The sequence below is a fragment of the Rhododendron vialii genome, chromosome 7a (assembly GCF_030253575.1).
Source record: "Rhododendron vialii isolate Sample 1 chromosome 7a, ASM3025357v1".
Lineage (NCBI taxonomy): Eukaryota > Viridiplantae > Streptophyta > Magnoliopsida > Ericales > Ericaceae > Rhododendron > Rhododendron vialii.
In genome coordinates, this window is record NC_080563.1 from 33,034,064 (window position 1) to 33,060,126 (window position 26,063).

Here is a 26,063-nt window from a genome sequence, read left to right on the forward strand (position 1 = left end):
TATGCATTCTAATTAAAAATATATACGCCTACTAAGCTCCCTTCAAAATCCTAGCTCAACCACTCGTCTTCTATCTCATCGGTGTGTGGCAATGTCTGTAGCAAAAATAGGAAGTGGCAAGGCTGCTGGAAACCAGAAAAGGGCACCATCCATCGGCTCACCACTTTATCCTCGCGGAAGGTTCCCCTAGGCTGCTGGAGATGCTAGAATTTTGATGGAAAAGTTACTAGCTAAATTTAAAAATGCACTTAATTTGTTGTACGTGGCTGACTAGTACTGAAGGATACGAGGAGTGAAGTCATAAACTAGTAGTTCCCTTTAACATGTTATGTGACAGCCACAGGTGATGTGTATGGTAATTAAGATATTGCATTGTATGTTACGTACGCACATTGTAGAGATAAATATATTTATATATTTATATATGTGTGAACAAAATAGAAGTTGTTAAAATAATTCGGTCTTTATTTATTCAGGTCAACATTCTTCGTTTACGTACCACGGGATCGATGGAATGTCAGCTGCTATCTTATCTCACCAATATTGCCATTCCATATAAACTCTGTATTTCCATCTACCTTGTACATTCTTATTTATATCTGCACACTTGTTCCAGTGTGAAAAGCAAACAAAAAATGTGTGTGAAAAGGCAAAACAAAAAAAAATATGAATTCCAAGGGGTTGGTCGAGTGATCTTAGCTTGGATCTTAGGTGTTTGCTCCATCCTAATTAATGTCTCAAGTTCAATCGTTTTTTTATTCAGGTCTACATTCTTCGTTTACGTACGTACCATGGGATCGATGGAATGTCAACTGCTATCTTATCTCACCAATGCCTGTCCATATAAACTCTGTATTTCCATCTACCTTGTACATGTTTATTTATATCTGCACACTTATTCGAGTGTGAAAAGCAAAAAAAAATATGCGTGAAAAGGCAGAACAAAAAATATGTGTGTGAAAAGGCAAAACAAAAAAATATGAATGCCAATGGGTTGTTTAAGTGGTCTTGGCTTGGAATTTGGGTGTTTGTTTTATCCTAATGTCTCAGGCTCGATTCTCCTTGCCAACAAATCTTGGAACCACCTCATCCCCATGCGTAACTGCAAAGCCGACCCTGAGCTAAAGTAAGTGTTGTTGTTGCTTTAGGCCTCCAAAAAATTCTAAATTGTAAAAGTTTATCATATTTTTTTTATCTCTTATTATAGTCGAATAAAAGAGGCCATATTTTTTAATTTTTGCTTTAAGCCCCCGAAAAGTCAGGGCCAACTCTACGTGTAAACGTTCAAAAAGGGCTGTGGGAGGGACTGTAAGAATTAGTACGAGGTGCGCGCAAATTAACCCGAGATTAGTCCGAAATACACAAGCTTGTCCGGAACACCCTACATTACCAAAAAAACAAATATATATATATACACACACATGTGTGTGTGAAAAGGAAAAATAAAATAATGGGCGTGTGTTTGGACTGTTTGTATGTGCGTGTGGGAGACATCAACGTTGACTCCCTTGGATCTTATAATTGCAAAAATCCCCCTTATAGTTAAGTTTCACTCTCGCCTGGTACTTTTTCTAAATTGAATGAATCCAATACCCCCCTCATGTGCGAGATTATCACATAATTCCCCTCATGTGTCGCAAATGAGGTCCCCTCCTCATTTTCATGATCCAACTGATCTACTTTGCAAGCTCGATGTATAAGTTACTCCCTCCGTCCCATTTTGGTTGTCTTTTTTTGATGTTCGTGTCAGTTTTAATCGGTTATCTTCCAATGTGAATCTCTAAAAATATGCAATATGAATTTTATTTGATAGATTTCAATTTATTCCATAATACAAAGTTGTTGAAATCATGAAAAACATTATAAATTGAAAGATATTCACCTTGCTTGGATTGACATTTTGGGAGTAACTTTTAACTCTCGGCACAGTTTTCAATAAATTTTTCTCTCTATCTCTCTCCACTCATTACCACTCCAACTCTCAAAAATAACTTTTTAAAATCTAAACCAAACAAAGTGATCGGTAATAGACACAAAAGTGATAAAAGATAAAATGGACAATGAAAATGGGACGGAATGAGTATTTATGTAAAAGATCGAGTTAAATAATTAATCGGACATCAGCATCTATCTAAGCAAACCAAAGGTTGTGGACATCAATTTTTTTGTTTTGTCTTTATTGAAAATAAATTCACGTTTGTTAGTTTTAGACTACAAAGTTGTGGGTGTATTGGTTTGTCTCGAAGAGATAAATCAGAAAAGTTAAAAATTATGACATTTACACACATAAAAATTTGGAAATATCCAAGAAAAGGAAAAAAACCACATTTTTTTCTTTTTCTTTTTTTTTTTTTTGCTCGGCAAACGAAACTTTTTATAGAAACTATAAAGGGTACATCGAGGGTAGAACAAGACAAACGAAAACATTGACTAGCCCATCCAACAAAAAGTTAGACAGCCACTACATCTCAACAAAAACTACAATTTGAGCTTACGAATACCGTCAAGAAACAATTTAAACTCCTCCACCGAATAAATCTTGATTCCGAACTTGGTCTTCATCCACAATGCGACTCTAATTTTCACCAATTCTCCTACTACCTCAACACTCAAATTTGCATTGTTAAAGACAAGGTCATTCCAGGCTAGCCACAAAGACCGCAAAGTGGCATAGAAAGACACTTCCCATATATTTTTCTCCAAATTCCTAAACCCGCTGTCAAACGACCATATAGCTAAATCTGCCAACAAATTAGGACAAACCCACGGAACATGCCACTAATCCAGAATTAGAGACCAAATATTCCAAGAGAATATACAGTGTAAGAAAAAATGATCAGGAGTTTCGAGATGCAAGGAACACAAAGGGTAGGAAACTGTTTGGCCCTCTTGAATGATATTCCTACTGAAGAGCTCTGATCGTGTTGGGGCCCTATCCTGAATCGCCAGCCACGAAAAATTTCCACCTTAGGAGGGCAAAGATTTTTCCACAGTGAGCCCAAGAGTTGGTTCCGAGAATGACCAATCTCTTCCCATTGGTGGTAAACTGACTTGGAAGAAAAGCGTTTATCGGTAGTCCAATCTCTTCACATTTTTTTCTTTTTCTTGGATGTTTCCAAAAAAATGCTAATATATTTGTTAAGCTTATTGATAAAAGTCTCTTTTGTATTTTCCTTATTGATAATCTTCTTTTTCTAAGTTACATAGTAGTAATTTATTCTTATGATCACCAAATTTGAGACATTTCCATACGTACGTGAGGGGAATCTATATCAGTATATAAGGTAGGTTAGTGTAATTTAATGAACTAGAATAAATATCCCAGTACATATCACAAATCTCAAGGACGTCAGTGTAATTAACCAAAATATAATTATATTAATATTAACCAAGGCAATAAAAACGTGGTAGCTAACTTGTTCTCATGCAGAGTCATTTGGATAAGGGTAGAATTCAAGAACCAATTTTTCATTTTTTATTTTTTAGTAATGAATTCAAGAACTAATTACATTCAAACAATTAACAGAGAGTTTGTGGAAATGGTCTGAGTCTTACAATGGGTCTTTATTTATTATACAAAAGGGTGTTGAATGTTTCTTGGTCATGAAAACTTTCTTAGGGTTAAGGCCTATAAATACCAACCCATCCCCTCCATAATTTCTCACACATTGCAACCATAGCCCTTGAGTTGATATTCTTATTTCTTTGCTTTTTCTACCTCAATTTGGCCATAGTTTTTCTTTTTCCGAGAAAAAAAAGACTAAGAGATGTTCCATCAAATTTGGGACGCGATCACTGGAGAACACGAGGGGAGGACGATCAAAGGAACGGTTATCTTGACGAAGAAAAACGTTTTGGATTTCAATGACTTCAACGCGTCGATTCTCGATAAGTTTCATGAGTTGTTTGGAAGAAGAGTTTCTCTGCAGCTAATTAGTGCCGTTAATGCTGACCCTGGTTAGTTCTTCATCTGGATTTTTTTTTTCCTTTTTTAGGCATATTTCGTATTTCAGTTTGGTGTTTAGCTAGTAAACATCTTTTCCAATTTTTTGATTAATTATTCGTCTCAATGGAATGAATCGAAAAGTATAAAAGTATAGATAGAAATTTTAAAAAGTTCAGATAATATTACCCTTAACCCAATTCTCTCTCTCTCTCTCTCTCTCTCTCTCTCTCTCTCTCTCTCTCTCTCTCTCTCTCTCTCTCTCTCTCTCTCTCTCAATGTAGAAATGGGTAAATGATCGTTTATTGAGAAAAATACTAAAGTAGCGCGCTCTATGCCAGGTTGATTTATTTTAATCATGGATTCTCGCCGAGGCCAGTTACGGAGTATTTTTAGAAAAAATTCGTACACTAGTTGAGCAGCCACTGCGCGCTCAGCTCATGACATAAACTGTCTCACTACTTTTCCAACCAAAATTTTGTCTCTCCTTATTTTGTTCGACAACCAAACGTGGCCATAATGTTTACCGTATTTATAATGGGACCAGAATCTAGTGGTCTTGAGTGAACCACATCGTGGGCAGACTTGAACCATAAATCATGCAAGTACCCCTTTTTCCACGAATTTAATCTTCTGTTATGTTTGGCAATTAATCAAACTGAAATCCTTTTTGTTTGCTCTTTTTTTTTCCTTTTGTTTTGAAAGATTGATCATCAGTTGGCCGATCACCACAACCCGCCCCCCGTAATGTTTTTTTGTCGTTTTAAAAAAAAAATTACATTTTTGACAACCGATTGTCGGAGCTAGCATCCATGCACACCCCTTGTCATTCGCTCATCTGAGGCCGCTTATAATAATATTGCAAGTGTTTAGAGAATAAAGGCTCACACACAGAGCCATTGGATTGCCGTGTATTTATAATACAATTAGTTACAAGAGATAGACTTTACCATGATCTAGGATACATACGACTGATAAGGATACAAAGATTAGATAACTAAACTAACTCTTCTTATCTTTATCTAACATCCCCCCGCAAGCTGATGGGGGTCGAGACCTCAACTTCAGCTTGGAAGAAAGCTCACAGAAACGGCTAGTGGGGAGGCCTTTGGTAAAGAGATCGGCAATTTGATCTTTGGTACTGAGATAATGGACCAGGAGATCACCACGGGCTACCTTTTCACGAACAAAATGGTAGTCGATCTCGACGTGTTTGGTGCGAGCATGAAGAATGGGATTGGAAGTAAGATACGTCGCACCAATATTATCGCACCACAACACGGGGGGAGATGGTAAGTACAGGCCGAGCTCAAATAGGAGAGACTGAATCCAAGAAAGCTCCGCAGTTGCATCGGCAACGGCCTTGTACTCGGATTCTGTGGACGAGCGAGCAATGGTTCGTTGCTTGCGCGAGGACCAAGAGACTAAGTTATTCCCCATATAAATAGCATAACCACCAGTAGAGCGGCGATCATCTGGGCAACCCGCCCAATCGGAATCTGAAAATGCTTGCAATTTCAAGTGAGTTGAACGAGAGATAAGTAATCCAAGATTAAGAGATTGACTGAGATAACGTAGAATTCTCTTGACGAGGATCCAGTGCTCATCAGAAGGGTTTTGCATGAATTGGCAAACTTTATTAACAGCAAATGATATGTCCGGGCGAGTAAGAGTTAAATATTGCAAAGTGCCAACAACTTGACGGTAAGCGGTCGGGTCCGAGAACGGTTTGCCACCGGATTTAGAGGGTTTCATGGCGATTGTCACCATAAAAAGAGCGAGAATCCTGACCACGACCACCCCTGCCTCGACCACGAGAGCGGCCACCAGAAATGAAGGTACCGCGATCACGGTTAAAGTTGCGATCACGGTTAGAATTGGAGGTACCGCGATCACGGTTAGATGGGCCATTGTGTTGAACCAAATTGGCTATAGGAGAGGGGTCAGGAGTAGCAGCAGAAATTGTCACAGCTGACGCAAATGAATCAGCATTCAGAAACTCATGACTGAGGAGAAGGGCATGCAATTCAGCGAAAGAAACAGGATCGGGACGGGCTGCAAGTGTGGTAACAAGGTCCTTAAATTCTGAACGAAGGCCTTTGAAAACATAGATGTTGAAATCAGTAGGGGATAACGGATGACCAGCAGCAGCCAGTTCATCGGAAATGGATTTAGCCCGATGAAGAAATGAGGACACAGATTTATCCTCTTGCCTGATTTGTTGCAATTGCATGTGAAGCTGTAGGATACGAGTGTTGGACGGAGACGCCAACGACGCCTCGAGAGTTTCCCATATGGCCTTAGATGTGGTGAGGCCAACAACCAAGGAAAAAACTTCATCAGAAAGGGAACCAATGAGAAGACTCATTAGCATCTGATCTTGACAGACCCAAACATCGTAGGCCGGATTTTGTTGTCCCGAAGGATTAGCATCATTGGGTGCTAGATGAGAAGGAGGACACGGATTGGTGCCATCAACAAAACCCATCAGTTTGTGGCCACGAAGAAAGGGAGCAACTTGTGTTTTCCAATAAAGGTAATTGGTGGTAGTTAGCTTGAGAGTGAGAAAATGGTGGGCACTTGGAAAAGATGAGGTGGAAGAATTGCAAGTGATATGTGGAGAGGAAAGAGGCAAACTGGTAGCAGAAGAGGAAGAGGATTGAGAAGCCATTTGACTTTGAAGCTCTGATACCATATGATAATATTGCAAGTGTTTAGAGAATAAAGGCTCACACACAGAGCCATTGGATTGCCGTGTATTTATAATACAATTAGTTACAAGAGATAGACTTTACCATGATCTAGGATACATACGACTGATAAGGATACAAAGATTAGATAACTAAACTAACTCTTCTTATCTTTATCTAACACCGCTCAAGTAACTGTCAATCACTCACATTAGGAGCTATCATATCAGCCTGCCGAGTTAGCTAGTGATCCATATAATCCAATAATTACTCAAGTTTGGTACAAACCTTAGTCACACATAATCCTTTAAAATAGTTTTCGCTCTCGCTGCCAAACATCGCACTGCGCTCGTGCTCTTAAACCTCATAGTATTCATGAATTTTAGTTGCTTGGAAGGTTTTTGAAAGACATTCTCACGGTCGCGCTCCCGCACCTGCATTAAGGCCCGGTTTGATAAGGGTATTAGCTTTTAGGATTGGACTACCAATTTCAAAGGACTAACAATATTTTGTTTGGTAACCCAAAATGGGTTGGGACTATTAGTCAAATGGACTACCGAGGTGAGTTTTAGGGGGTATACACAATACCCTCTCACACTTGATATTGATAATCCAATCCCAATACAAGCCATGCGAAATTACTTTCTTATCCTTGTTTAAACCAACTAATTACCAATCCCTTCTCCCTGTTACAGATTTTAGATCTTGTTTTTTGGGTTCCATTAAACACGAAAAAATAGCCAACTCCATATAGATTAGATTTGCTACTATTATTGATATATAGATTAGGTTTGCTGCTAACTGTTCGGTATATTTTTGAAATTTCCATCTGTGTAATAATTTTTTTTCAAATGTATTTTTTTGATGCTGTGATAGTTTTTTGAAAAATTGGTTTGATCCAGAAAATATTCATCTGGGTTTGAGTTGGTTTGATTAGGTATTGAATAAATTAGTTTTGCATAAGGACAAAAATGGAAATGTATACTATCAATCCAATCTTATCCCATGTGAAACAAACATGATAGTAATAATCTCATCATCTAATCATATCTCAAACAAACATACTCATTACCAATTCCTTCTCATTATCAATCATAATTCTAATACTAATCCCAGCTCCCGATATTAATAGATTAGGTTTGCTACTAGTACTAGACCCGATGCCGTTAAATCCTAACTCCTGTTAGTCTTTGTAACAATTTCAAAGATTAATATAAAAAAAAATTTGCTTTTTAGAAAAAAAAAAAAGAAAGAAAGAAAAAGGTATAAAGCAGTAACTATAGGAGTCTGATGTCTTCCAACCCTTCTTGATCTAACCCTAGAGTTTGTTGGGGCTACATATATGTTAGGTTTTACTTTGAAAAAGCATGGTGGAAAGTTTGCTGAAACCCCTTCAGCTGATCAAATTGGAAACTCTGGCTATAATCCTCTCAACAATGGGTCAATGAGTACCATCTTCCATTCAAGTAAAGGAACCATTAAATCGCCAATTATTTTGCCCCAATGGTCATTTTTCTTATTTTTATTGCTACCAAAAGTTTATAACAATGATTAAACAATGTTTTTTTTTTTTTATTAATTTCGTTGTTTCCCTTCTTTTCATTGTGCACTTGCTATCGAAAAGTTTTTTAAAAAAAAATTGAGGTCATTGCGCTACATCATCAATGAGATGTAGCCATAGGGAGTAATACGAGACTTTTTTGGTTTGAAGAAAAGAAGATTTTATTAATCTGTGAAATAGTAATATAAAGATTAAAGGGCATGATGGCATCATAACGAAGCACGTGCATCCCAACGAGTTGGCTATTACACGTTTTATGAGATTACCACTTGTTTGAACTATAAGGTCAATTATGATTAAATTTGGGAAATGATTTTGTCACTTCTTTTTTTGTTAACGTCACTCCCCTACAAGTGTATTTTTACACCAAAAATACACTTGCAGCTGCAGGGGAGTGGCGTTAACAAAAAAAGAGAGTGGCAAAATCAGCAACCTTAAATTTAAGTGGAATTTTTCATGTTTCTAGATGATTAGGTACTCTTCCAAAATCAAAAGACCAAATGCAGTGTTTGGGATCCAACGGCTTAATTAATTGTCCCTTGACAAAGAGGAAGACTAATCGGCTCTCTTAATTAGCCTTCTTGGACGTAGAGCAATTTTAATTTTAATAAAAATTCAACAATACAGACCTTATATTTGGGTGAATATTACATGTATCCTTAAATTATATATAAGAAAATCAATATTTGAAATAGAATCATAATGTCAATTCTTTATTCTGTATTTTGTATAGAAATTCAAAATATTTATGCATAAATTTATCACCAAACTTGAATTCATAACAGTTATCTGCATGTCATGAGTTTCTGTCTAAACATTGCTCCCTCTATTCCTAAATGATATATAGCTCATTATGAGAACATGCGTAATTTTTAGACCAAAAATAAAGTACTTCCGTGCATATTTTTTTCAAAATTTTTGACACTAAATTAAAGATCTCAATGGCAAAATAAAGGTTAAAGATCTACCTCAACAGAAAAAAATTAAACAATTCACTGTCAAAAAAATTTAAAAATTATGCACAAAAATGCTATATTTTTTATATAAAAATTGCATATATTTTCGCAATGGACTATCTTGTAGAGTATAAAGTTTTCGACTATCTTTTCGACAAATATTATGAATTTTAAAAGGTGATTCAAGTAGGGCATAGTGCTCACACCTTAATACTACGTATTATAGCACTATAATAGTATAAGAGCTTTTTTTAAACAGCGAAAAAGAATTTATAATCATTGGAAACAACTATACATAGTAATTGTTTTGCTCTTTTATCTTGTCTCTCTAGGCTCATGGGAGAGATGAAAGGAGCAGTCATTTCTACGAGTCTAAACAACTAGTCGTTACAATTGGCTGTAAAAAAATAATTTTAAAAAAAAAAAAAAAAACACATCATATTGGTTCACAGTATAAATGCACTTTGCACAAAAACTTTTGGATACTATTTTGAAAACAAAAATCTGTGTAATTTACATATAGTGGAGTGGAGATAATTTTCGAGAATTAAAAAGATATCATCTGTTATTTTTGTAAAAAAGAAATCTCCTTGAAAACTGAATTTGAAAACTTTTTGTAAACAAATTTGTTGTGCCCCCGATAAATTATGATTTTTACACTCTCTTTTTTGATGAATGTCACTCTATTTCTTTTATTTTAGTGAATATTTTGTGTGTAAATTTTTCACTAAAAGACAAGAAACAGCTGATTGCATCTAACGTGACAATTATTTCTCTTGATAAAATGAGAACATACAAAAAGACAGGGACATAGCTAGCCTGAATTTTTGCGTAGAGTGGATGAAAATACACAATCAAAAAAATTAAAATAAAGAGAAATAAAGACATGCATCCAGAATTTTCATAAGATAATAAACAATCCGTGTCCCCAAGCCTATTGATAAATTCAACATAATTATCAATTCAATTCAAGATTCAGTTCAATTAGAGAGTCACAATGATCTTAATATCTCATATCATAAACTCCGAAGAACTAACTTTTTGCTTGCCAAATTCCTCGTTGTCCGTGGTGGAGTAATCAGCCTTACCCGTCGGCTACCTCGTCGTTCGTTTGCCCGTCGTCCCTTGAACAGCTTTGCTTTCACGTGAGAGAGAGAGAGAGAGAGAAGAGGTTTAGTTGAGAGGTTTACATTCTGTGTCTTTGCCTGAAACCCTAAATAAAAGTGGATCCAGGGGTGCTGTCGTGCATTAATATTTGATTATACTGTATAACAATATTAACCCTACTCATTTATTTTATTTTAACCCATATCTTTAAGTAATTGTTGTTCATATCCTTATTTTGTTTAAAAGGGTTGCGATTAAACCTCATTAAGACCATCTTTAGTACAAAGTTGTCACATAGCTCGAAATATACTAAAGCCGCTAGTACTAAATTTTTAAACAAAAAAATGGAAGGAGCGGGCTATATCTCTGGAGGGCCCTATTCCAAAGTCGACAGAAAATCGTGATGGGCCAAGCCCAAAAGATAGCTAATCTGCAATAATACCGTCATAATAAGAAGGTCCGAAAATCACTTGGGTCCGAACTTTTTTTATTTTTATCAGATGAAATGTAATGCATTCATAAAATATCTTTCGGCCGTCATAAAGATATTCATCCGACAACAATAATAGGCAAACTTGAGCCACATAATTGCCGTGCACGTCTCCGTAAAAACGTCTTTTAAAATATCTAAACCTACTTCAATTCACAAGAGAGAAGATTGAAAGCACAACCGCAAAGTGAAGAGCCGATGATTGAGAGCAGAAGCGGAAGGTGATTTGTGATAGCCTATTTTTGGCCAAATAATCAAAATGGATTATTTTTTTATCCTTATTAAAATATTTTCGCGTTTATTAGTTTTGTGTTAATTTTTGAAGACTTTTACAACACGTCAATTTTTGAAGTAAAACTAATAAACACGAAAAAATTTAAATAAAAAATAATAATTCATTTGGATTATTTGACCAAAATAGGCATTACCATTAGACTCCGAGCAAATCAGAATAATTACACAAAACCACCCTGTAGTTTGGCATATTTACGCATTGCGCCCTATGTGACAACAGTTTCAACATTCCGTTAACGTCCGTTTATCAAGGGAAGAGAGAGAATTTGGTTTTCTTCTACTTCTCTCTCTCTCTCTCTCTCTCTCTCTCTCTCTCTCTCTCTCTCTCCTTACATCACTGCTGAAACCCCACAATCGATAGAAGTTTTGGGGAATCGTAAAGATTTCGTGTGTCATGGAGGATCAATTGGTATGTACTCCTAACATGCATAGTTATATCTTTACCAGAACAAAAATACATGCATAGTTTATATTGACATGTCATTGGGCCAAAACGTTGTGGATCTTGTTTTTCGTTGTGTTGGTTTGTAGCCTTCATGTCTTCCATTGAGCTTGCTGCCATCAATTTTGCATTTTGATTGGTTCAGTTTCTATGCGTGTTTTTGTGTCACCGAGAATTTGGAAGTTGAATTGAAATATTGATTGCTCTTTGGGAGCTACTTGTGGACAAAGTTGAGATTACGATTCCACAAGTAGCGATTACAAAGTAGACATTTAGTATATAATAATGTCCAAGCCAGCTTACGCCCACCTCGACTAAGCAACTAGGGAGTAGACATAGAGGGACTTAATGGAAAATTTGGATAATTGATGTATAACTTAAGATAATTTTTGCGCTTATTAACAATTTAGGACAAATTCATGTGCAGAATGACGGATCCATGGCTAGGGTTTTATGACTATGCTTTCTTTAGGAGTTTGATAGACCCTTCTGAATTTATTGTTGCGCTAGGCTTCAATGTGCTAATGCTTTTCACTGCGACCGTTCTCTCCCCCATGAGAATATACAAGCAAAAATGAACTGAAACTGTGGGTAATTGAACATTTGATATAAGAAGTTGAAGGAAAATAATGCATGGATACGTGAAGGGCAAGGAAGAATAGAAATAAAAAATAAAAAATTGAGTTCAAAGGGAGATAATGAATAACATTTCAACCTTAGAATCACAGACATGTCTAGCGGCCTCACGTATCTGTGTCAAACACGTGTCGGTCACGGAAACACTCTCCGGACACGTATTGGACATGCCTAAATACTTGTCCAGTGTTTTTATTATACTACTTCTTTGACTTAGACACATTGTGGATACTCTAGGACATGTTGGCAACACTCTTGGAACATGCTAACAACAAATTGAAATGGCTCCAACGTTTATATGAATTCATAACATACCACTATAATACAAATACACTTACATTTGACGTGTTCGCATGTCCGTGTCGTGTCGTGTCCATATCCCGTATCCGTGTCCGTGCTTCTTAGATTTCAACAACAAATGAATGAAGAGAAAACAAATAGAAAGGAGATTAGTGAAAGAAAGAGAAAAGGAAGAGAAGTTGTGTAGCAAGGTAATAAGAGAATAAATGTTATTGCAGTCTTGCAGCAATAGGGAGAGGGCCAGTTTATATATGTGTTAAGTAGTAGCATTTAAGCTGCGAACATAGTCTAACCCACGAAAGCAGGCAACATATGAAAGGAATTGCGTAGTAGTGGCATGAGCGGGAGGGAAGAAAGAAGACAGAAATCGATGAAACTTTCCTTCTACTTTTAGTGGCTGTAATTTGATATGTTCGAATGGCTTAGACTGAGACCACTTTGATAGTGTAGGGTTTAAGTTGGAAGTTTCATAGTCCAATTTTAGTTTGCCATAAGGATCGGAATCTATTGTTTCTTCGCAATTCTCACTTATTCATCAGTTTAACGACTTTTTGTCCGCTTTCCCCCCTTCTTTATCTATTTTAATCAGTAATAAAGTTGGAATGCTATATTTTGAATATGGTTTTTTTTTTCAGAGCAAGCATTGAGAGGGAAACTTGGGAAGCCAGCATATTTGGAAAACTGGATTACCGAAGTTACCCCTTTAATCACTGGTGATTCAGAATTCGGTGTCACATTTGATTGGGACGAGGAGGTAGGAGTTCCAGGAGCCTTCATAATAAGAAGCTTGCACGACAGTGAATTCTACCTTAAGTCTCTCACACTTGATGATGTTCCCGGACATGGTCGTATTCACTTTGTCTGCAACTCTTGGGTTTACCCTGCTGACAAATACAAAACAAACCGTGTTTTCTTCACGAACCAGGTAAGATTTAGTTGTATTAATTTTTCGATCAAGGCATAAGTCATTCGATAGTATTTCCACCTCCAGATTTGTCGTCAAGGGTTGACTGCCCATTTTGGTTCTTTAAGAGTTTGTTAGAAAGAAATTCTTTAAGAGTTTATCGAGCAAGATACGTATTTGATTTTTGCTTTGTTTCATTTTCTGTTTTTTGTTTTATTTTTCCGAAAACTAAGAAAATCTTGTTTGATCGTTTCACAAAAATGTTTTCAAGTGTTCTTTTTCGTTCATTTTTGTATGAATCCTTAGTAGAAAATGATATTTTCTAACTTTCAAACTATATTTGCATGAAAAGGAATATGCTACTGCGAAAATAATGAGCTACAGCTTGTTTATAATAACATGATAAACGAAGAAAAAATAAACAATACCGAACTCTGAATCTTCTCTGAGCTTGTGTAACAGTAATTTCCGAATCAAGTGAACTGTTCAAAAAATGATCATACTATGTATAGAATATATTTCAGTAAATAATTTCAAGCTACTCATGCCCTGCTACTATCCTATTCCTTGTGGAGTTTGCAGTGGGCAGACTGCCCTAAACTAGTTGAATTGCATGCTAAAAATGTACCGACTAATTAAAATATACTTGTGATGCAGACATTTCTTCCAAGTGAAACTCCAGCACCGCTAATTCCTTACAGGGAGGATGAATTAGTGACCTTGAGAGGCAATGGAGCTGGAGAACTTAAGGAATGGGACAGGGTTTATGACTATGCTTACTACAATGACTTGGGAGAACCTGATAAGGGTGCCAAATATGTCCGCCCGGTTCTTGGAGGGTCTTCAAAATACCCTTATCCCCGTAGGGGAAGAACAGGCCGTCCCCCAACCAAGACAGGTTAGTCTTTTTTTCAAGTTTTAAATCAATTCACTCATCTAGTCTATAATTGTGTTGATATTTGAATCGTCCAAGGTACCAGTACGGAAATCATATTATATAGGAGGGATAAAGATTAAGCCCTGTTTACTCTCCATCACTGGGGCCAGGGAGAGGTAGATTGGGCATGGGCCTAGCATTTAGCATTTTTTTTCACAAAGTGGTGACCGTCAAGTTCAATTTACAACCTTAATGGCAGTAGACAATTTTCACTGCTAAACAGGTGTCCCTGCTAAAAGAGAAACGAGAACCTTTGCCAAATATTATGGATCCTAACGAAAATTGGATGGATTTGGAGGATCCTCATAACTCTACCAGAAGTCAACTAACAGGGCAGATTCCCTATCAAACACCAATTACTTGAGGAAATACAAAAAAAAACAAAAAAGCTAAAAGGTACAAATGCTCTACTAAAAGTATGGATTCACTTGAGGAACATCCCACAAAATCTAAGTCAAAACAGATTCATTTGAACCTAGTCGAAGAGTAGAAATTCCAAAATTGAACCCGAATTGCAGGAATTGAGGCAGCAATACGTAAGCACAAAACAACGGCTGGTATTGTTATTGTTCATCGGGCCATTTCCGAACGGATTTGGGCCTTGTGGGTAGAATCTAACAATATTGGAAACTGGAAAGTCATGGACATTGCAGTTTTGCCACTAATCGATCAGTTTGCTCCACGTATTAAGTATGTGTGTCATGTCATTTGGGAATATGGGCTTGTTGAGCACCTATGATATTTGCAGTTAGCACAAAATTGAATAACCTACAATTAGTGTAGCTTAAATCACCTCAGGTTTATCAAAAGTACGTCATATAATCTTTCTGCTATTTTCATCACAGATCCAGAAACAGAGAGCAGGCTGCCTCTTCTTATGAGCCTAAATATTTACGTGCCAAGAGATGAGCGATTTGGACACTTGAAGATGTCAGATTTCTTGGCTTATGGACTGAAATCTGTACTTCAATTCCTTGGCCCAGAGTTTGAAGCTCTGTGTTTTACCCATAATGAGTTTGACTCATTTGCTGATACACTAAAACTCTATGAAGGAGGAATCAAGCTGCCTGAAGGCTCTGCTCTTGACGATATCAGGGAAAACATCCCCTTTGAACTGCTTAAGGAACTTTTTCAGACTGACGGTGAGGGGTTGTTCAAATTCCCTATGCCACAAGTAATAGCAGGTATTGAATGATTTTGAAACTCGACCAATTTTGTGCTTAGTTGAGAGGAAAGGAAAGAAAATGAAACATATGCAGGCAATCTCCTTTTATACGGGGTTTCCCCCTTCAAAGTTTTCTTGAGGAATTTTTTTTCCCTCAAACTGTCTTTCTGTTGAAAGTATGAAGATCGTCCATTGCATGGAAAAACACAATTTTCAACCAACTTTTTTTTCCCTTAGAGTCACTTCTACAAATTACTTTCTTGGACGGTATTCCGCTATGGTTTCTCGGTTACTTTTATTTAATCATGAAAAAGAAAGAAGAGGTTTCTTTTTTTCGTTTCGTTTAACAAGAGGGAATGAGAAGAATAAAGGAAAAAGTTGGTAGTTGTTTTTTGATGTACTATCTTCTTTTTACCTTGCGACTTCTTTTAATGATTTGTTAATTTTCCATTTAATCAAAACATTTTGCTTTTTGGAGCAGAGGATAAGACTGCGTGGAGGACAGATGAGGAATTTGGAAGAGAAATGCTGGCTGGAGTGAATCCTGTCATAATCAAGCGTCTTCAAGTAAGCTAGAGCTTCCGTTATGAACTTCCTTATCATCCATCTGGTTTCAGAGAAAATGGATAAAATGGAAAGATATTATGGAAGATTTTTCTTTTTACATACCTTTACTTCATTATCAACTTTTGGTTTTACACTTGCAGGAGTTCCCTCCAACAAGCAACCTAGATCGTAAAGTCTATGGCAACCAAAACAGTGCAATAACTAGAGATCACATAGAGAATAACCTAGATGGGTGGACAATTGAAGAGGTATACTTCCTGTGTTTAGTATTTGTTATGCAAAAAACAGATTATAAATCAAAATTCCCAGAGAAAATGAAGTGTAGTCCATGTTTGAATCTAATATGTTGTTCTCAGGCACACAACTCATTTTGTCTGCACTTTTGTTCTTATTTTGGTGTTTGTGTGCTCGTGCATTATAGAGTTGTTTTAGTACCTTTTATAGCATCCAACTCAACACAAATTGGCAGTGAGTGGAGATGTCGCCCAGGCTCATATACTAGTTTTTGAGGTTATAATTAACCAATGTAGGACAAGCTCTAACAGTAACCAATAACCATTTCTGTATAGGCACTAAGAAGCAACAAACTCTTCATACTAGACCACCATGATGCTTTGATGCCATATGTGAGCCGGATTAATTCAACAACAACAAAGATTTATGCCACAAGGACTCTCCTCTTCCTGCAAAACAATGGAACTCTGAAGCCTCTGGCAATAGAATTGAGCTTGCCAAATCCAAAAGGTGATCAATTTGGGGCCATAAGCAAAGTTTACACACCAGCTGAAGATGGTGTTGAAGCTTCTGTTTGGCAGTTGGCTAAAGCATATGTTGCAGTAAATGACTCCGGCTACCATCAGCTCATCAGCCACTGGTATACATTTTAGATTCTGTGTTTCATGTTCCTTGTTTTATGTATTTATATTGTTTCTGCAAACTTTCTTCCAGAATTTTTTAATGGAAAACTCCGCCTGGTCAGAAAACACAGATAAAAAAAACAATGTTCGCACGAAAATCAAAACGTTACTTTTTCAACCTTTTCCATGTTATTGGTTAAACGCAAACTCGTAATGAAAACAAAGTACAAAATAATAGTTAACAGATGTTTGCAGTTTTTTGGAAGGCTTCAAGTTATTATCTCCTATATGGATTGCAGGTTGAATACTCACGCCACGATTGAGCCATTTGTGATTGCGACAAATAGGCAGCTAAGTGTGCTTCACCCAATACACAAGCTTTTGCATCCCCATTTCCGCGACACGATGAACATAAATGCACTTGCCAGGCAAGCCCTCATCAGTGCTGGAGGTCTTCTTGAGAGCACAGTTTTTCCAGGAAAATACGCAATGGAAATGTCATCAGTTCTGTACAAGAACTGGGTTTTCCCTGAGCAAGGACTTCCTGCTGATCTCATCAAGAGGTAAAATCCTTAGTTCGTCTCACCATATTAAATTTTCCATATTAATTGTAGTGAAAATCGGAACTTAAAAGTTGTGGATGGGAAATCATGATCAATGTTAAAAGGGTATGGAACTATGGAATATTATGTATATACAAAACATAATCTAATATGATGTACCCAATCCTGTTTTCCAGAAGTGTTTAGAACTTTTCATGCTCTTGTAGGAAAAATAAAGATGGTTTTTTATTATTATTATAGTAACTAGAACCCCTTTTAGGTCTCTGTCACATAAATAACGCGACACCTACCACGTGCCTTTGGAGCACGTTATATGATTCTGGAAGACCTTCATATACATATTCGATTTTGAACTATGTATCTCAGAGACAAATATTGAATTAAATTCAAGGTTTTTCCAGACTATATCTTGTACTTGTTCAAGATGGAGCATGCCCTTGTTTAGAATGTGTATTACTTCCACTCTGGATTTTATATTTTCTGAATCTAGAGTATTATATTGAAATGGAAGCGAATTGATTCCTCAAAGTGTCTTATTTAGTCTTCTAAAATTTGGCTTTTATCCAGAGGTGTGGCCGTCGAGGACGAAGATGCTCCGCATGGCCTCCGGTTGCTAATAAAAGACTACCCTTATGCCGTGGACGGACTCAAAATCTGGTCGGCAATCGAAACATGGGTCCACGACTACTGCCACTTCTACTACACGGACAACAGATCTGTTCAGGTGGACTCAGAGCTCCAATCTTGGTGGAAGGAACTCAGAGAGGAAGGACATGGCGACAAGAAAGATGAATCCTGGTGGCCTAAAATGCAAACTGTAAAGGATCTTATCGACAGTTGCACCACCATCATATGGGTGGGGTCCGCCCTCCATGCGGCTGTCAATTTCGGGCAGTACCCTTACGCTGGGTACTGCCCGAACCGCCCGACCATCAGCCGTCGGTTCATGCCCGAACCGGGCAGCAAAGAGTACGAGGAGCTTAAGGAGAATCCAGAAAAGGCTTTCTTGAAAACAATAACGGCTCAACTGCAGACCCTTCTTGGAATTTCTTTAATAGAGATTCTGTCCAGGCATTCGACGGACGAAGTTTATCTTGGCCAGAGAGACACGCCAGAGTGGACGACGGACGCGGAACCATTGGAGGCCTTTGGGAGATTTGGAAAGGATCTGGGTGACATTGAGGATGAGATTGTGGAGATGAACGGTGATGAGAAATTGAGGAACAGGGTCGGGCCAGTTAAGATGCCTTACACTCTGCTGTTTCCTACTAGTCAAGGTGGGCTCACTGGCAAGGGAATTCCCAATAGCGTTTCTATATGAAGTATATTGCAGTTCCATAGGAGCTTACAGAAATTTGTATTGTGATGGAACAATAGTGTTTCTATGTTATGTGAAGTTGTGTAAAGTCCAGTTATGTGAATGGTGTTGGGATTTATCAAATGTATGGGTTCGTTTTCGGTGTTTTCGAAACCTTCTAAGCTTATACTTAAAGATTTTTTATGTAATCCTACATTAGGTAAATAATGGGATGAGAGAGAGTATATCTAAACTCAGTTTCCATAATTCCATGGCATTGTGGTTAGTCTTTCTTTGGCCAGTGGATCTTTAGCAGATTCTTCAAATGACTCTTCAAACTTTATGGGTAGCATTTCTTTGCTAATAGTTAGTGCTAAAAAAAAAACGTGAGCAATTTCAGTAAGACAACGGTGGAATATAGTCTTTGAAAGTGAATCACAAGATTCCAAATCTTAGAAGAGAATGGTGTCTTTTTATGGACTACATGCCTTGGGGGCTGTTTGTCCACTTTGGAAAATGGACCGGAAACTCACCCCCCAAGTGTTGAACCATAAATTTTTAGCCTAACAGTACCAAGAAAGTTTTCCTCTTTCCGTTCACACCAAAGCAGCTAGTTGGAAACAACCTAGAAAAAAGAGCCTTGTATTAAGACTTCTCTTGGACTCCGATACGAAAGAGCAATGTTATGGGGTGATTATCTCTGGTGATGATCAAGTAACGTGTCACCTCTGCATTGGTAAAATACATGATAAGTGAGGTGTACTCTATCAACACAATGGTGAAATATCACATGGTATCTAAAATATGATCAGATAATCACCAAAGCATTTGTGAGTACATAAGTGCAAAAACACTTTGTTTTACCAAATAACCTTGGGCAAATTTTCGTAGTCATCCCTGTAGTTTTACGGTTGTCTCACTTTCGTCCCTCTAGTTTCAAAGTGCCCTAATTTCGTCCCTGTAGTTTGTTTTACGTTCCAAATTGGTAAAATCGTTAACACCGTTAACGAAACTAACGGAAAAAAAAAAAGTGTTCCAATTTTCAATCCGTTTGAACCGGTGCGAAGATCTTATTTTTTTGATCATTTTATCCTAAATGGTCGTAATGAATTTTTGGCTCTAAGGCCTTTCAACAAGCACCCGTAGACTCCTTATTTAGTTTCAGGGCTCTCTTAGGGTGCTCATTGAAAGGCCTTAGAGTCAAAAATCCATTATGACCATTTAAGATAAAATGATCAGAAAAATAAGATATTTGCACCGGTTCAAACGGATTGAAAATTGGAACACTTATTTTTTTTTTTCCGTTAGTTTCGTTAACGGTGTTAATGATTTTACCAATTTGAAACGTAAAACAAACTATAGGGACGAAATTGGAGCACTTTGAAACTAGAGGGACGAAAGTGAGACAACCGTAAAACTACAGGGATGACTACGAAAATTTGCCCAATAACCTTTATCTCTTCCCAGACAAACCCCAAAGTAAGGATCAATACTACATGCACAGACTTTATGTATACAAATTCATATATGGATGTCCCTCAAATCATCTGATGCACGTAGACTCCTTATTATTTTATATAGTCAATGGGCATCGGACGATTGCAAATATATCTGTGTTTGGATTTGTGAACAAAAGTCGAGCACAGCTCCAAAAAATTTCAACAGGGTGTTCAAGAATTTTATATATATATATCGGGGCGGTTCCGGAGACACTTAAAAAAACCCTTAAAAAAACACTCCAAATCTTAATCTCATAATTCCCGATCAAATTTTGATGATTCAAGCCGCTCAATGTGTTCAAAACGTGATTTTAAGGGTGCTCGCGAGAAACTGGCAAAAAAACTAACCGGGAAGGGCTTGATTTGAGCAGTTTTTTATTGGACCGTTCAATAAAGTTCAATAAGAAACTGTTCGGATGAAGCCCTTCCCAGTCTTTTTTTTTTGCTGATTTCTCACGGGCACCCTTAAAATCACGTTCTGATCACATTAAGCGGCCCGGATTATATATATATATATACCAAAATGCATATATTAATGTAAATAATGTGACCAAAAAATACATAATATGCTACGGTGAATTTTTATATTTTTAGTCAAACAAGACTCAATCAACGAATAAATACACTGATATATTTTTGTAGGAAATTGGGTGGTGATTAAATTGGCATAGATCTTTTTGGATATATACTCTTCTTTTCGGAGATATAGAGTTGATTGTCGTCACAAAGAAGCCAGAGCACGATACTGATAACAATAGATACTTTATCCTCTCTCTCTCTAATTTTTCAAATTTTACCGTCAAGAGTGTGCATCTTATTTTGAACTGATGTAATTAGGTGTTCTGTTGTGAATTACCTAAATTAATGGGTGTTCATACTTCATGGTACATAGTATAGAACTAAACCGCCTATGGGCACACAGACTTCCTGCAAAGCAAATGGGTGGTTAGCCAGAGACTTGGAATAATTCTTTGTAGCACTGGAATTTTTGTGATAGAATTGACTTGCTTGACTTGATTACTTGGCAGACACACACTGTAGGTGGAAATGCGCGTTGTCAAGAATAGCCAGCCGGCCCTTGTGGGACCCACATGGTCGGGTCAAACCAGATGCATGATTTGATCATCGAACATAAGCAAATTACAAGTGGTAATTCTTTTTTTTTTTTTGCATTTCTTGTTTGCGTTTTATTGGTAGAATTAAAATTTAAAATAAAATATTAGCATTCACACGGTTATCTGGCTATCTACCATTCTCACTTGAACATGACAGGACATGACATCTTCCAACCACCAATATTTTTAAATTTTTCTTTATTACTACCTTTTTTGGTTTTGGGTCACTCTCAACACGTTTCAGTCATGCATGAAACCAAAAAAAATACTACCTCGGTACCCAAAAATTGTCCGGCTTGCAAAAAAAAAAAAAATATAAGAATAATGAATTTCTGTATAAAAAAAAAAAAGAGTTGTTGGAATTTTTTTTTTTTTTGCGCTAGTTATTAGATATTAGTAAGTTCTTTCAACTTATGGAAAATATTTAATTTTTTTATAGAAGTACGTACATTTTTCTAAAGTTTTCATTTTGCGGATCACATAATTTTTTTTGAGACAAAAGAAGTATTACTCAATTAGGTGTGAATATGACTCTTACTAGCTTTGAATGATCAAAGTAGAAAGAATCATGGCACGAGCTAGGGGACCAAGTCAATGCAAAGAACATCTAAGGAATATGAAGTACTCACATCGTTCCAAATTGTTGCTCCTGCTCTTAAAAAAAATTCTATATCTTTCAATTTATAATATTTTTTATATTCAATATGGATCTTATTTCATAAATCTCAATTAGTTTTATTAAAAAAAAATTGAAATCATAAGAAAAAATATAGATTGCGAAACATAGACAATTGTTTGAGTGGCACGATTGCCCAAAATGGAACAACAATTTGGGACGGAGGGAGTATTTTTTAGAGTAAAAACTCTATTTGGCTTGGTACTCCATGAATTTTAAATAAAAAAAAAAATGTTAATACTACTCCAGTGGTGTCAAAGCTATTTTTTTAAATACAGGTCACAGCCATTGGGTATCTTGTATGATGCATAAGCTAGAATTTTGGATCACGAATTCTTTACGTGGAGTTTTAATAAAAAATTATTGACAGGTTCGCAAGGTAAATTTTTTTTTTTCTTGCCAATCGATAGAGGTCTAGCCTATTCCTAAGGGATTGGGCAAGAGGAACCGCTAAACTATAAACGGGTGGGCTAAGCTCAAAGGCTATTAACCACCACACCAAATACTCACACTCCTGGCGAGAATTGGACCATCACCTTCCATGTGAAAGAAGTGAGAAAGTGTTATTGGACTACAAACTCGTTGGTTTTCATAAGTGGTAAAAAATTATTTGTTGGGGCTTTGTCAATCGGCAAGCCATTGGAGTTGGATAGTGCCAAATAATGGTATTTATTGTTGGGAGAAACTTATTCACGGCTCAGCCGTGGACACTTTTGGACGATCGCAATTGGCTCCGTAAACAACTATTCACGGCCCTGCAGTTAAAAAGATTTTCCCATTTATCGTTAATGACATTGGAGATGCCAGATTAGTGCTCAAACTCACTGGGGAGGGTTTTCAAGCTTACCAATAATACCCCCTCCCGTCCATTGTTGATGATCTTCATGAAACCAAAAACGAATATAAGAAAAGGTTAGGAAACAGATAATTTTTACTTAACCATGAGGGGTTGGCCCGGTGGTCTTGACCTGGAATTCAAGAGTTTGTTCCCTATGGTCTCAGGTTTTGATTTTTCTCTTGCCAGCAACTCGCATTTGAAGAGACTGTCGGAGGGGTTATATAGTTTAGTCCAAAGTGCATGCGCGCAAGTTGGCACTGGACACCATGTATTACCCGGGAAAAAAAAAAAAGGGAGTGTAGAAAACGAAAAATTAAACAGGAAATAAGACTTGACCTTGAGGAACCCTAATATTCATGCATAGGTATATTCTGTAAGAACTTTGGCCAGAGAAAGTGAAAGAGACAATGGTGGGAATATTAATTTTTGTGCAATGGAAAAGGTTTTAAGGGGTATCATATTCTGATTTAATTACTGGTCTAGATATTCTTGAAAAAAGAATCATTAATCCAAAAGAATAATGGAGTAACTAAAACTAAACCAAAATAATAATAATAATCATCAACACTACCCCCTATCTTCAGAAGAAACTAATTTTGTCCAGCACACCCTAATTACTTCATATTGTTTAATTGGAATATATGAAGGACAACTTATTCTTGATATGGTTGTTCCACCAGACATAATTAAGTGTGGATTTGAGCAAAATTGATTATTTCCAAAGTGAGTTGGTAATTTGATGTTAGGTAAAAAAAAATTAATTTTTTGTCAAAGTTTATGGATTAATCATTCGAAGCTCGGCAAGATGAATCATAAAAGCATAAAATATAAGCCGATTAAAAACAATTCACAAAAATACAAACAAACTTTCTTTTAGGGCCTTTTTCATTTTTTTTTGAACTTTTCTTAAATTTTCAATCGTTTGTTTTTACATTTTACATTCTACTTATCAAGACCAATAATGAATTCGGAAAAAAAAAAATCAACAAAACAACTAAAAAGACATTGGCAATAATTATAACAAAAAACTGTCTTTCAAGACCACAGACACAATTTGAAGAAATTATTTTGGTTATGAAAGAATTTCAAGAAATGTTTTGATAGCTATTTCAAGAACATATTAGCAGTGTAATATTTTGATTCTATTTGTACGTGTAAGCATGTTTTTGGAGGTGCCTTTTCCCATGAAATGACAAAAAGATTCACGTTTATTTTTTAGAAGAAGACACAGAAAGAAAAAAACAAATGACAGTAAAAAACATACCCATCAGCCATCACTAAAGGGTCCACCTGAATAGACATCTGTAGGAATTGGAATTTCGGACAAGGTGCGTTAATACAATGTAAATCCAACAAGAAATTAGAGGGGTTGGGTCAACTTTTTTTTTTTTTTTTGGTACGAACCAAATTTGACACGATCCGACAACCTAAAAATTAAGTGGGACGAATACATATTGAACTCACGTAACTCGGAAAAAATAAGAATAAATGTTTAATTTTGGATATTGATAATGTCACTCTCCAAATTTATAACGCCACTCCTTAGTGACGTTATAAATTCTCTTAATTTTTCTTATTGACCCATTAACCTGAGATGACACACTCAAGCAGCACATGACATTAGGCCTTTCATTTCAATAAATCTAATGACACATACATTTTTACACAAATCTCGCACATACATTTTTATGGAGCCCACCTCGGGTTCCACCAATATAATCCGAACCGCTCATTATTTTTAAAATAATTTTTTAAGAGTTTCTGTAAAAAATCAACTCGATAGGATATCGGTAAGAGCTTTTTCAAAAATAGTAGAGTGAAACAGTCTGATTCGCTCTGCTATTTCTGAAAAAGCCCTTACCGATATCTTATAGAGTTGATTTTTACAGATACTGTTAAAAAATTATTTTAAAAATAATGAGCAGTTTGAATCATATTGGTGGGACCCGAGGTGGGCCCCATAAAAAATATGTGCAAAATCTGTGTAAGAAGGTATGTGCAAGTAGCATAGCTGCTTTCATTTTAGGTCTAGCCTTTTAGTTTACAAATTATATTGAGATGCTTTTTTTATTATTGGGGTAAAAACGGTAGAAAAGTAGTACTTATTTGTTATTGAGATTTACGTCTAGTACTTCTGGCTTAAGACATCTATTTTAATGGCATGATTTGGCTATTGTTGGTTAAATTTTTTTACTTATTGATGAGCTCTTTGAATTCTCAATATAATTTCACGTTCTTAAAAAAAAAGGGGCTCCCGAACATTCTCTAAATTTTCACCCAGAAGGTTTTGCTACTTTATTGTCCACTCAGCCAGACAATGGAAAGGGGAACCAAAGAATCAAATTCCTACGATATATTTTTAAAATAGAATGCAAAACAAAAAATAAAAAGACGAAGGAAAATTAAGTTTGTAAATCTTTCTGAAATAATTTAAAATAAAAATCTTCATAAAACTCAGACCCTTGAGGCTATAACATAGACTTTCACCTCCAGACCGATTAGCCTACCCCTCATGAATCAAACTCACACCTCCGGGTAAGGACGGCAATGGTGCGGTTCGGTTTCCTAATTAACAAAATCAAAAAGCGTAACATATACTTAAAACCAAAATTGACGGTTTTCATTTTATCTAAACATAACCAAAACCACGGTTATCAATTCGGTTAAGTTTTTCACCAAAACCGGTGGCAAGAAACCAACACAAACCGATCAAAAAAAAAGAAGAAGCCAACACAAACAAGAAAATGATCAGCAAAGAACAAAACATAGGTAGTAAACACCTAATCCCAAAAATCAACTGGTACAAGAGTCCTAGCAATGGAAGTGTCCAAACGAAGACCTAATCCCCAAAAACCAAGTGATACAAGTGTCCAAACAAAACCAATAGTAGCAGTTGGCATCTCCTCTCCTTTGCATTATCAAACCACCATCACCTTACAGAAAATTGTGAGCCCCTCAAAAACCTCTTTAGCAAACTCCCACTCTTCTTTGGCAGGAAAAGAGGCGCAAGACATTGAGTTGACAAACCCTAACTGAACTCAACTGAGTTGATTTTATAGGTAGGCAGGTACGTATGTATGTTAGGTTTTCAGTGTGTGGTTAACACAACCGAAACTGGAATCAAACCAGCCGATTTTGTGAAATCAAAAACCAAAACCAATACTGCGGTTAAGAACCGTACTAATCAATTCGGTATGGTTCGAGTAACTAACGGTTCAAGCGAAAT

At 36.5% G+C, this 26,063-nt stretch overlaps 1 protein-coding gene across 1 annotated transcript; it reads left to right on the forward strand.

The window, feature by feature from the left end:
- Positions 1-3,640: 3,640 nt before the first annotated feature.
- On the forward strand, positions 3,641-18,883 carry LOC131334425 (probable linoleate 9S-lipoxygenase 5). The gene is made up of 9 exons (XM_058369430.1): positions 3,641-3,957; positions 13,055-13,344; positions 13,981-14,221; positions 15,106-15,444; positions 15,907-15,992; positions 16,133-16,240; positions 16,562-16,866; positions 17,149-17,412; positions 17,980-18,883. Exons 1-9 carry the CDS (start codon positions 3,768-3,770, stop codon positions 18,731-18,733), a joined length of 2,577 nt encoding a protein of 858 aa, XP_058225413.1. The 5' UTR covers positions 3,641-3,767; the 3' UTR covers positions 18,734-18,883.
- The last annotated feature ends 7,180 nt before the right edge of the window (positions 18,884-26,063 follow it).